At 47.5% G+C, this 13,703-nt stretch overlaps 1 protein-coding gene across 1 annotated transcript in view; it reads right to left on the bottom strand.

Annotated features, from left to right (window-relative positions):
- Positions 1 to 13,214, bottom strand: part of ILDR2 (immunoglobulin like domain containing receptor 2) — a 54,967-nt gene extending 41,753 nt beyond the window's left edge. Inside the window, exon 1 of the mRNA XM_041003262.1 lies at positions 12,899 to 13,214. Within this exon, the coding sequence (XP_040859196.1) occupies positions 12,899 to 13,214 (316 nt within the window). The remainder of the gene's footprint in view (positions 1 to 12,898) is intronic.
- Positions 13,215 to 13,703: the final 489 nt, after the last annotated feature.

The raw sequence follows: 13,703 nt of genomic DNA, 5'->3' as shown, positions 1-13,703 counted from the left end.
AGAATATATCCCCAGAAACATACTGACTTGAGAGAGAAAGGAGAGAAAAACTAACTATAAATTGACTCCACAAATGCCTACAATGGCAGGGACTAAACTGAGGTCAAGCCTGAAACACAATCTGGTCTCTGGTCTCCCATTTTGGTGGCAGAAACCCAGGAGTTTGAGCTACCACCCATTGGCAGGAAGCTGGATTCAGGAGCTGGAACAGAGAATTTAACTCAGGTACTGCAACACAGGACATGGGTGAATTATCTGACTTCTTAACCACTTGATCAGATGCCCAATCTGATATTGTATATATGTGTGTCTGTATACATATATACACACACATATCTGTATATATATACAGATATACTGATATATATACACATATATACATATATGTGGGGTGTCTATGTGTATATGTAATACTATCATGCTCTACAGACATATATACATATGTACAACTTGTATATATATATTATATACATACATATAATAATTATTAGCATGCTAGTTACAGGCATAGATTTTGTAATCAGACTTAAATTAGCATCAACGTCCCACTGTCGGGGTCCCTCGTCCCGTGAGCAAGACCCCGATACGGTAAAGACTTTTTGAAAAGTTTATTACTGGTGACTTCAAGGGTAGCAGCAAAGCAAAAGCAGTTACGGCCTAGCGCTAGCGATAGCCTCTACAACATAGCCTTGGAGCGAAAGCAGTGCGCCTGGGCAAATCTTCTCTTTTAACTATTTTTTACCCAGACCTTTTTACATTACACAAACCAATCCTTACACAGCTCCTTACATCACGCAGCGAGCACACCAATCATGACTTAGGTCACACAGCTTCCCTGCGTGCTCGGCCCAGTCCTCAGTAACTTTCCAAAACCTGTTTACCACTTTTGACCCACGAAGCAAGATCAACAAGCTCCATCTTTGAGGCACAGCTCTGCTCTCCACATCCCACCACTTCCGAATCACATGATCTCAGGCAATTTACTCAACTCTTACGTATTTCTATTTCCTCACTAATAAAACCAGAATAATAGTGACTGCCTTAGGAGTTACTTGAGGATTCTATGAGATTTTATTGTCTAAGTATTTAGGATACTACCTAATATGAAGTAAGCATTCAATAATGTAGTTGCTGAAATTGTCAAAAATTGACTTCTAAGGTACTATACCTACCACTGAGTGGACACAGATATGAAGGCACAAGGTGCTGAGAGTGAACACTGTAGAATGGGCAAAAACTGCACAAGAATGCTAAGAACATATCAGTAGGAGTTGAACATTTCTGAGTAGACTCATCACTGCACCGCATACATGCCTGTAAGCCCTGGGAGTCAGCAATGGACAGCAACGCTGTATGTGTTCACACAGGCAGAGGCATGCACACACATGTAAGAGTACAATGAGATTCTAAGTCAGGGACAGTTCCAGATAGCTGGCATGGACAAGATTAGGAAATTCTAAGTGAATATAAATATACTGACCTCTGAAAATCACAGGAGTGCAAAATTAGAATTGAAATAACAATAACCACAAAAATCCCCATGTTTTGCTTCCAAACTGTAAAGTGAAAACTTCCTTATATTCAAGCTTGCCCTGCCAAATGTACCAGGAATCCCATTCCCACTGGATACTGGGATCTAGAAGAGCACTTGTGGCCTTGACCCGGGATCCCAGGGCGCTCAAGTTCCTGATACCCGCCAGCAGTATGTCTCCCTCAAACTGTGCTTGCCTTATACACAGACTGTATTTCCACCTCAGTATCCTGAAGCAGGGGCTGAAGCCTCATTCTCAGTCTAGCTTGTTTGTTCCAGGTCCTTACTCCCCCATTCTCCAAAGGTCTGGGTGTGATTTCCTATACCCTCATGCATAGCTATTCCAAATCTGAAACTGGGATACTCTGCCCATACAGCTTCAAAAGACGCTTCTCATGGGACCTCACTTCCACCCACAGACAGGGCCCTCAGTAGCTAACTGGGCTAGGAACCAGGACTGCCAATGTCCCGTGGACACTGAGACCATCTAGGGATACCTTCTCTGTGGTTTCCCTTGCCCAAGAGCTCTGCTCTATGGCAATACGTCAATGTCCTGACCTGTGCTTTTATTTTTGCTATCTCATCACTTATCAGGTGGCAAAAACCAAGTAGTTCTTATGTTGTAGTCTATACAGGTTAGTGAAAATACAAAATAATATCTTCAAGTGCCAGATAAGCAAACAAAGGTTTTCTGGGCAGACATTTTGCCTACGTAAGGCACCCACGTCAACAGTAAAGTAGCTGAATTCAACATTTTGTTCCTTCTCTTGACTCCATTGTTCTGATGCAGACACAGGGTGCAGTGGTGATGGCTCCAGTAGTTGGGTTCTTGCTACCCATGTGGGAGACCTGGAATAGTCTCCAGCTCCAGGGTTTGGTCTATCTCAGTTCCAGATGTTCCAGATGTTACCAGCATCTCAGGCGTAAACCAGCAAATGAGGCTTGCTCTCTCTCTCTCTCTCTCTGTATTTCATTAAACAGTTTTTAAAAGTGTCTTAACACTGAAAACTTAAAAAATGATTTTCAGCCTCTGGGTAGTGTCAAGCTGTGCATTTCCATGTAAGAAATCATACTTTAAGAGTTATAACTGAGATCCTCAATTTCTTGGGTTCAATCAGCATGTTTAGCAAGTTTCTCAAACTAAGCATGTCTCAGTGTCAGTCATCACCCTTTCCCACAACACTTGCTTGTAAACATGTTCTTCCTCTATCCTCAGCTGATACTAGGATACAAAGAGAACTTAGCTTTGATAGTTTCCTTTATGCTCCTGACCACATGCTGGATCACTAAGTCTGAATATCTCCAAAAAATTGACCCTTCTCCATCCCCACTGTCAATCCCTTAAATCTTTCCAGCCTTGCTTCTAGACAACAGTTGAAAAATGCTTACTTTGGGTCAGAAATGGTGCTAAGCACTTACCATATTATATCTTAAATGAATCCTCTCAAAAATTCAAAGAAGTAGGCTAGTTATGCCTATCTAAGAGATGAAAAATTCACACTCAGCAAATGTATGTTCCCTGCCTAAGAGCTTAGGATTACAAGTAAGAGTTGTGCATGAAACCAGCCTGGCTGGCTCCAAAGCTCTTACCCATCACTTAACACAGGGCCTCATTACCACCTAGGTTTTACAATTGCTTTGTGAGTGGTTGCCTCTCTTCCAAACCAATGCACTCTCCACATTCTTTCTTTAAGAACATGTCCAATCATGTCTGTTCCCAGCTTTATGGCCTCTACGTAATCCTCTCTAGGGTAAAATCCAAATGCTTTGATAAATGCGAAGAATCTTGTCTGTGATTTGGCCCCTGCTATGTTGCAGTCATACTGAAATGTTTCCATTCTTCGGTTATAAGTTGGTTACTCCCTTCCCCTGGGGGAAATACCAGGAGAGGCAACTGAGTCCAATTCAGAGAAAGAGAAGCACCGAACATGGTCGTAGACTCAAAGAGGCGAGCATCACTGGCACTATGGGCAAGCTGTGACTCCAAGACCAAGCACTGGCAGCGCCGTATGAACCTGGCATTGCAGAGTTCTTTTAAAGAAGTACACAGAGGTGCAGAAAGAATCTGTGTTTTGTCTTATCAACAAAGGTGGGTATTCCAGAAAACAGGAGAGAGGTAGCTTAGCAAGGAGAGAGAAAGACAGAAACAAATGAAGCAAAGTGAGGGATTACACAGAATTATTTAGACCTCCTAAATAAATTCCAAAAAGAAAAAAGATTCCTGACTCAAGGCACACCAGATGGCAGCTGAAGATCATAGGTGGTTTGCCACATTTGCAAGAGAGGAGTTGTCATCCTTACAACCCTAGACTATCCTTTCACATTTCCATGTTCCCTGATAACTAAGAAATCTGCTTTTGATGATCTCATTTTAATTTAAATATATTTTAAAACACTATGCTAAGGGGCTGGCATTGTAGCACAGCGGGTTAAGCTGCCTACAAAGCCAGCATCCTATAAAAGCTCTGGTTTCAGTTTCAGTTCTCTACCTCTTTTTTTTTTTTTTTTTTTAAAAAGATGTATTTATTTTTATTGGAGAGGCAGATTTACAGAGAGAAGAAGATGCAGAGACAAAGATCATCCATCCGCTGGGTCACTCCACAAGTGGTTGCAAGGGCCAGAGCCGAGCTGATCCAAAGTCAGGAGCCAGGTGCTTCTTCCAAGTCTCCCATGTGTGCACAGTGTCCTAAGGTTTTTGGGCCATCCTTCACTGCCCTTCCTGTGGACAAGCAGGAAGCTGGAATTTAAACCAGCCCCCACATGGGATCCTATGTATGCAAGGCAAGGATTTAGCCACTCGACTACCAAGCCAGGTCCTCAGTTCTCCACTTCCAATGCAACTTGCTGCAAATGTGCCTGGGAAACAGAAAAAGAATATCTGCTACTTCTGTGGGAAAGCCCAGTGGAGTTTTGGACTCCTGGCATCAGCCTGGCCCAGCCCTGATCACTGTTGTCCTTTTAGGGTTGAATGAGAGAATGGAAGACTTCCTCCCAAATCCCTACCCCTGCCTCTCCTTCTCTATAATATAACCTTATGCTCTAAATAAATAAACAATTTTTAAAAAACAACACTATGTTAGGCTCTGATAAAAAATTAAAAGGTCTGTCCTTGACCTTGGCAAATTCAATATAAACTTAATTTCTAACTAGAAGCTTCCTGAGGGCAAGGACCAGGAGCTGGTTGACTTGGTAGCCACAGTATAGATCAAAGCGATAAAAATAGTTGAAGTTTCAAAAGAAAAAACAGAATGAATGAATGGATGAACAAATGAATCTTTCAGTCTAAATGGCCCTTCTTATCAGCTGGTACCCATTACAAAGAATGGATTTTGGCCAATAACCAGGACAGTTGCCTAAAGGTAGAGTGATGAGCGCCTAGTCAGAACAGCAGTCTGTACTTCAACTGGTCCATTCCCAAGGGACGTCCCTACCAAACAAATGGAGATCAGCTGCAATTGCAAACAACATCTCCCTGAACATGGCAAAATAAGGTCCTGCCCCAATTCCCTTGTAAAGGAAGGATTCTATATATGACAAACTGTTCTTGTGAGAATAACAAAAGCAGACTCTAAGGCAAGGCTGTTCTTATTTTAGCACTTTCTCTTTTTTCAAAGCAAGTTCCTTTTCCCCACAAGTTGTAAGCTATTCTTGCCAGCATCTTCAAGCGTCAGATCTATAAGCACATCCCCATGTTAGAGAAACAAAGATTGCTGCTAAAGGTCATGAAAAATTATTAGAGATCGACATCCTTAGAAATTTTATCTAGAACTCACCCATCTCTTAAACTCAGCATTTCTCATTTGCTAGTATATCTGACTAGTCTACTAAGTTTTTCTTTATTCAAAATGACAAGTTTTTCTTTCCCTATCTTCAAGGTAGCTCTTCTTTGAGAATTTTATTTTCACAGTTTCAACACATTGTTCTAATTTCTAAGACACTGATGGGCAGGTTCTTTAAGTGTAGAAGATTAATAGGTGGTGTGGCAAACATCTTTTCTAAGATTTGCGCTTTGGGCCCAGTGCGATGGCTGAGGGGTTAAATCCTTGCCTAGCATGTTCCGGGATCCCATATAAGTGCCCGTTTATGTCCCAGCTGCTCCACTTCCCTTCCAGCTCCCCAATAGTGGCCTGGGAAAGCAGCAGAGGATCACCCAAGACCATCCTGTGTACATGTGGGAGACCTGGAAGAAGCACCTGGCTCCTGATTTTGGATCAACTCAGCTCTGGCCATTGCAGCCACTTGGAAAGATCTTTCCATCTGCAGCAGATGGAAGATCTTTCTCTATATATCTCCTTCTCTCTTTAGATCTGCTTTTCCAATAAAAATAATCTTAAAGAAATTTTAAAGAGATTTATCCATTGTTGAAAGAGGAACAGAAAGCTTGTCATCCCTTAGCAGCCCTGTTACGATGTGCCCGAAGCATTTTGGGAAATGTTCAACTACAGGCTAAAAGCTTAAACACAAAGAAGATCCAGCTGGAATCTTTTTTATTTTCTTCCAGAAACAGGACCCATCCAACTTTCTGATACATTTGGGCTTAAAGATAAAACAGAAAGTCTCAACCAAGGGTATTAGAACTTTCCTTGGCTTATGTCCTCTGAGCCTTGTCCTCCTATTTGCTCATTGACTCTGTGAGTTCTTGCTGCCAATAAATTCCTTCCCAAATTAAATTGGCCACAATCAGTTTCTCTTGGTGGCTACCTGGCACCTGGATTTTGGATCCACTTTAGGGTGTGCCTAGATTGCTATTTAGAGTTTTAAAGACCAGGAGAGCTTTCTTGCACAGCCTTCCCCATGGAGTCCCAAAAAACAACAATATGCCTCCCTTTTCCACTGGAATAGAGAACATGCCAGGGCTGTCCTTGCTCCGGAGAGCTTCTCTGATGGCCCAGTAATATCTGCTGCCTGGAACTGGTGCTTGTGCACACAGAGCTTGCCATTCATTAAGCAAACACATTTTGTTCATGTCCAACTGGGTCGTGCTTTCCTATTCTCTGCCACCACTGTGCAGATACAAGAAGTAGATATCCTTTCTGTCTGGTGTGCCTGTCACAGAACTGAAATGAAGCATGAGTGATGTCTGGCTAGTTTACATGCTGTTTAGATGGCTCCCAAGCAATGGTAAAGGCGCCTGGACCTCCCTGAAGAGCAGAGGACTTGAAAAACTGTCTTGGTTTATTCCCATGGGTCAGATTTCAGGGATGGCCCATCTATTTTGACAAGGGGAAAAAATTCCCGTAAGAAGTCCCCTGTCAACTTTTATCAATTTGTTATGGAGTTCCTGTCTAGACTGTTCTCAAGCCCTCCAGATCCAAATATACCACCTCACTCTCAAACTTGTCCCTTTGTAGGTGGAAATACTAACCATCTCCTCCTTTTAGTAACTGGGACCTCCCAGACTTTAATTTGGTCACTAGGGCCAATCACATACATACCCCTGGCTGCTTGTCAGCTCCCACCTTTACATTGTCTCCTCATGTCCAAAAAAATGGCATCCCCAATCATCACAAGTCAGAAACATGAGCTCATACCTCCCAGCCTTGGCCTATGACCTCTACATCCATTCACAGCACCTTACTCACTCCATCTCTGGTTACTCTGTCCACTTCTCTCATCCTCTCATACGTGTAAGTCTATGATGCCATGACTTCTTGCCTCCCTTTCTGCAAGGCCTCCTACTTGGCTTCTGATGCAGCTGTTGTTCACGTATGGTCCACTCTCCACCCTGAGCTCCAAATGGTATTTTTGAAATGCACATCTGATCACAGCACTCTTCCTTTGACTCAATGACTTCTTGGCCTTCAGCAGCACAAAAGCTCTTTTTGAAAGGGGATGTTCTTTTCCATTACTGCTGCTCCAACAGAATGTCCCATCCATACTGAAATATTTATAGTTTCCAGAAAGAATCATGTCTTTTCTGGATTCCTGGCCACATGTTGTTCCCCCTGAAAACTTACCTTCTTTTATCTCACCCTTCATTTACTAATTCCTACCTATCCTTCAGGCCTTGCTAAGCTACCACTGCTCTTAGGAATCATACATTGTTGGAGGACATTCTGTTTAGTCATCTGCCTCTTCCATCAAAGCATAAACTCTCTTCTGTAGGCTTCTGAAGACATTGCAACATAGCAGGCCCTCAATACTAGGCAATAGAACCCGGTTGCTAGATTGCATTATTTGCTCCTTCTCTACTCTCACATCGGCCCCTGTAGGCAAGCTGGACTTACCACTTCATCAACCATGGGTTTAACCACATGACTTACTTTGGCCATGAGCAGGTATTCCATAAGGCATGTCCTAGAAAAGCTTTACAAAGTTTTTATTTATTTACTTAAAAAGCTGAGTGATGGAGGAGTAGAGAAAGAAAGAGCTAGGGAGGGAAGGAGCAAGAGAGAGAGAGAGGAAAAGAGACAGAGAGCAGAGAAATTCCACATACTGGTTTATTACCCAAATAGCTGTAACAGCCAAATCTGGGCCAGGCAAAAGCCAGGAACTCTATCCAGGTCTCCCACCTGAGTGGCAATACTTGGGCCAACCTCTAAGCAGAAGTTTTGAAGGTATTTGTGTGGTTTGGCTTTATACCCTCACTACTCCCTCTTGCAGCACTATTTCATTATCTCTCCACCATGAGAACAACACAGTGGCTGCTCTTCATCTTGCATCTTAGAATGAGATAAAATTGGAACAGAATTAAGCTTGGTCAATCCACAGCTAACTGCAGTTCTCACATAATATGAACCTGAGCTAAATGCATGTATGTTGTTAAGATTTGGGGATTGCTTGCTGTTGCATCAAAATGCTATTATTCCTAGTTTGGGTTCATAAAAACAAAACAAAACAAAACAAAACAAAACAAAACAAAACCACCCACTTTCTTGATTTATCTGATTGAAAAAAAGGAGCCAGGACTGGACTAGGCTAAAGCCAAGAGCCAGGAACTCAATTCAGCTTACCCACTTGGACAGCAGGAACCAGAGAACTTGGACCATGTTCTACTGCCTTCCTAGGTACATTAGCAGAGGGAGGGCTAGATAAGAAGTAGATGTGGGTCTCAATTCCAGAAACTGATATGCGATCTAAGTTTCCCAAGCAGTGTTTCACCCTTCTGAGTCACAACACACACCCCAACTCTTCATAATTAAATGAAGAAAAATTAGAAGCATGGAACCTTAGAGCTGAACACAGCCTTATAAATCACTTCATTCAACAGATGATAATAAGCCAAAGATATAAACCTTCTCATAGGTGTGTAGTTATTTATGGGGGAGCTGGAATTAGGTCCCAACCCTCAACTCTTAGGTCAGAGTTTTCATCACTAACCATGTCATGTAACTAACACTGCTATTATTTTACTAAGCTCTAAGTACTTACACTTATTGTCATAGTACTAATATCCATCCTATACAAACTCGCCCTCCAGCAGAAACAGACATTCAAACTGTGGAGTGATGAAAACCTTGAGGCAACCTCCTTGTCCTAGTCCAAAGAGAGAGGTGTGATCAGTGGGAACAGGTGTGTAAGAAGATGCTCTGGTGTGAACATGGCCACTTCGTGGACGAAAGCAGAGCAGAGGAGGCCAAGAACTAGAAGGGGGAGGAGACCCGTGCAGCTGGCATGTCAATAATCTCCGTAAGTCACTCTTCCTTCTTCAGGACTAGTAACAGCATCACTCTCATTATCCAAGCCTGACCTCACACCGTCATCAGGTGTCTACCAGAACATAAACCAGAATGGTAACAACCATTCCCCAATGCCTCCCTGCCCTTTCAGGCTGTTAGAAACACACTATTATTATTTTTTATTACTCTATGATTACTCTTGTATAACAATATTCTTTAAAAGAAGATTTACTGATTTCTTCAAAAGGCCCAGTGACAAAGAGACAGAGAATAAGAGATATTCCATTTGTTCATTCATTCTCCAAATGACTGCAGTAGCTGGGGTTGGGCCAGTGGAAAGCCAAGTGCCTAGAACTCCATTCAGGTCTCCCACGTGGGTGGCAGGGGCTCAAGTATTTGAGCCATCCTCCACTGCTTCCCTAGGCACATCGGCAGGGAGCTGGATTCGAAGCAGAACAGCTGGGACTGCAACGACTGTTCTGGTATGGGATGCCAGCAATGTAAGAAGTAATCCAGTCCATGTGCCACAAGGCCAGCCCCATACACTACCCTATAACCATGCTCACAGTTCCATAGCTAGTGTCTCTGCCACCAGACTGAGTACCCTACAGGCAGAAGATGTGCCTTATTCATGTTCTTAATTGTAGCACAATGCCGAGGACATAGTGATAACATACTGACCTGCCTAAGTAAACATCTTAACAGCTTTCACTTTCTGCACTTTCCTTCAGAGCTGCTCATCTGCACCCCTGGCTCGGGTTAGGAGTGCATCCTTGACTCTCTATAGCAACAGTGTGGCATATTGACCACCTGATCAAAACTGTTTGAGGGCTTGTTGGAGGCACCAACTAGACTCCTTACTCTCTGAGGGCAAGGACCACGTCTGTTAGTGCCAGGAGTTGAATACGTGTTTGCAGAATGGAACTAAAATACTTGAGTGAAACCAATGAGGTCCCAGAAGAAACACCAATAGGGCACAGAGACAGCTAAGAGTCTCTCGAAGAAAGCACATCGCTTGGGAGGGTGCTGCTCTCAGCCTCTGCTACCTGCTGGGAGATGGTGAAACAACCTCCAGATTCAGAAACAAAGACACAGTGACCCTTGCCTGCAGTCTCACTGCTGGATGGCACCTGTTGCAACAATAATAGCAGCTGGGAAGCGTTTTTTGTTTTGTTCAAAGCAATACTATCCCCCACCACCACCACCACCACTACCAATCTATAACAGGAAGCAGCATCACAATGACAATAAGAAATCATGGGGCTAAATATACAGCAGAAAGAGATATGGGGTTTCAGCCAGGAACGGCAAGGAGGAGTTGCTAATTCCTGCGGGGGGGAGGGAAACCCGCAAGGGTTGATTAGAGATTGTTGAGCCTGAATTAAGGAGAAGCAGAGGGAGGGGGGAGAGGGAAGAGGGATAAAGAGTGGAAGAGAGAGGAGAGTGGATGTGGTTCTCTTCCCGGCGGTCTCCTTTTTAAGTCTGCCTTTTACTTTCGCCCTCCCATTCTGCCACCCCTCCAGAGAGAATTCACGGATTGATGGAGCTGGCCTGAGTCGGCTTACCTCTCCTCCCAGGGTTTCTCTGCGAAGATTGGACCTGAGCGCCTCTCACCCCTGACTGCTCCTCTCTCCTCCGCCCCCACCCGGCCGCCATTGTTAGCTCCCCCACTGGGCTCTGGCTGAGCAGCGGCGAGTCCCTTGGCACTTCTGACTGCAGAGCCAGGGGCCGGTGGTGAGAGAGGAGAGGGCGGGGACCAGGGGAACGCCAGGGCATCTCAGGAGGCAGCCTCACATGCAGCCATCTGGCAGTTGAGAGGGATCTGCAAGTTAACCTGTTGCCTCCTGGCATACACAAGTGGCTTCTCCAGGCGCAGGTGGCAGCAGGCACACAAAGCATCACCTCCTTCCAAACACAAATAAACCAAAACTCTCCAGAGAGGCGGCTTAGGAGAGGGCAAGCGGGGCTGCGCAGCCGGGCCCGAGGACTGAGATCCAGTCGCTGCTGCTACGTGCATGCTACCGCCCTGAGACTCTAGGAACTGGGAGGGCTGAAGCACAATTCCTGTAGCCTTTCCCGTGGGAGGATCCCATAGCATCGCTGTGAAGGCTGTGTGGCCTCCTCCCCTCCCCCCAACTCCTGCCAATGCCCGCTGAGCTTGGTGCCTGGAAAAGCACCTATAACTCAGCCAGGTCCCCTCCTCCACTTTGCCACCAGCCAGGGCTACAGGCTCAGGACCCAAGTCCCCTTGGAACAGGAGAAGGTGGTAGGGAAGGCAAAGGGAGGACTAGGAGAGGCAGTGGGGGGTTGGGGGGCGGTGGAAGGCGCCGGGAGGCCTGGATCCACCAAACCCTGAAATTAGGGATGATTCATATTTGAATAATGTGGGAGGGAGGAACCCACAACAGTCCAGATAAGAGGCTAACTCTGCTGAAGGGCCCCTCCCCAGGAGAAACCGCGGGGGGGGGGCACGCAGTGTTGGGGGGCTTCCATAAGCAATAGGAAAAGCATTGAGGCCATCCGCTTTGGATTCTGCAGCTTTGGGGAAGCAAGGCGCCTTTCCTTCTTTTAAAAAATGTTTCATCTCCTTTCAATGGCAAGATTTCGGCTTTTCTCTTTTTCCAGTGACTTCATTTTTCTTGCCTTGGCTGGTGCCCTCTAAGGAAAAAGAAGGTCTTCCATTTCGGCACTATTTTCCTTTTCCTCCTCTGCCCTTCTCCACCCGCCATCCTGTTCTCACTACTTTTCTGCTACCTTGCGCCCGCTCCCGCCTTCCTCTGCCGCACCTTGCTTTACACTGTTGCCTCTGATCCCAGCTGTGCTAGCCTTCTTCGGCCCTCCCGCTCCTCTCAGCAACCTGCTCCGAGGGAGTAGGGGAGGGAGTTGGTGGTGGACTTGTCCCTTGATGGGACGGAATCGTCACGAGGAACGTGTTGGGAACAGCAGCCCTTCCGGATGCTGGGAGGAGGCAGACAAAGTTCAGAGCGCCGCTGGGAGGACACAAAGGGCCTGCTAGGCAGTGACCCCGGGGCTGGGTAAGGGTCCTGCCACTGCATCGCTCTACAAACTATCTTTATAGGGGACAGGGCTGCGTGTTTTATAAAGGCTCTTCATGAACTGTAAGACCACTCCCCAAGCCACAGCAAGTGACAGCCGGGGGGTGGGGGGCTCAAAGTCCACCACCCACTACGCCGCCACCCTCATTTCCTTCCCACTCCACCGGTCTCCCAGGGCTCCTCCCGCACTTTCCCAGGGAGCCGCACAGAAAATGCCGCTGGTTCTCTCCCTCATTCCCTGGAAAAGGAATCAGGGAGAAGCTGCTCCCCCCACCTCCACCTTCAGAAAAGCAGCTCTCTTAATCGATAAGCCCCGAGCGCCCGGGGTTTTTCCCAGACTGGCTTTGCCCAAGACTCACAGCCTGGCACACAAGGATAAGACCCAGGAGGAAGCACAAGTGTGGAGGGGGAGAAAACACCGTGCCCAGAACCCCTCTCAGTGCCAGCGAGTCAAACACCTGTCTCTCCAGCCGTCTCACTTGGAATAGGGCTTCTCCCCGCCGCCCCCGCCAAAGCACACTCACACACACGCGCGCGCGCACGGCCCCCTCCCCCACCTCCCACCAGCCCGCTAAGCAGCTTTCAACACAGTCAATAAGGAGAAAAGGGGGGGGGGTAGGGAGAGAGCGGTACCACCAGGGAATATATATATAAAGTTCCCCGGTTCTGGCTCTGCAGCAAATCACTCTTACCCGTTAGCCAAAAGAGCGCGACCCACGCCAACACGACCCTGTCCATTGCGCCCAACTTCCCATGCAGATCGCGAGTGAGCAAAGCGGGCAGCGGCTGGAAGGCACGGCCGGTCGGAAGCCCCCCGCGGCGGGCGGCGGCGGGGCGGTAGCCGCGGGCATCAGCGGGCACCAGCGGCACCGGGCGTCCCTGGGCGCCGCCGCCCGCCGCCCACCAGCCGCCGGGCCGTTCTCGCTGACCGAGCCGGGCGCCGGGCCGCGCTGTCTGGAGCGCGCGCTGGCGCGGGCTGGGCGATCGGCGAGGCGCTCGGCGGCGCATTCCCCGCCGGCCGCGGCGCACTGCCCGCCGGCCGCGGCGCACCCGCACGCCCAGGCAGCAGCGGCGCGGGCCGGGCGCCTCCTCCCCGCCTCCCCGCCGCAGAGCCCGCCGCGCGGGGGAGCTCGGCCGCCGCGCCGCCTCCCCGCGCCTCCGCCCGCCGCCAAAGTTTCCCCATCACGTGCCGGCCCCTCGCAGCCCAGGGACAAAGTACAACCCGGGAGCGGTGGAGGGGCTGGGAGGGGGAAGGCAGAAGGGTCGCGGCCCGGGGCAGCAACCCGACTTGGCAAGGATGTGGGTGGGTTGGGGAGTCGAGGAGGGGGCGTCCGAGGGCGCTATGGCGCTAAGCCCCCCACCCCGAGAGGGAGAGAGGGACTGAATGACAGGGCGGGCCACCTGGGGGGACTTGGTATCTCTTTTCTAGGGGATTGCCAACTCATCGGAACGACAGTGTTTGAATCTGCAGTCCCAAGCCCCGCGGTTCTGGTTCCC

This window comes from Ochotona curzoniae, unplaced genomic scaffold, assembly GCF_017591425.1.
Source record: "Ochotona curzoniae isolate NIBS_2020 unplaced genomic scaffold, NIBS_Ocur_1.0 scaffold_2683, whole genome shotgun sequence".
In the NCBI taxonomy this organism is placed as follows: domain Eukaryota; kingdom Metazoa; phylum Chordata; class Mammalia; order Lagomorpha; family Ochotonidae; genus Ochotona; species Ochotona curzoniae.
This window is presented reverse-complemented; position numbering and strand designations above follow the sequence as displayed.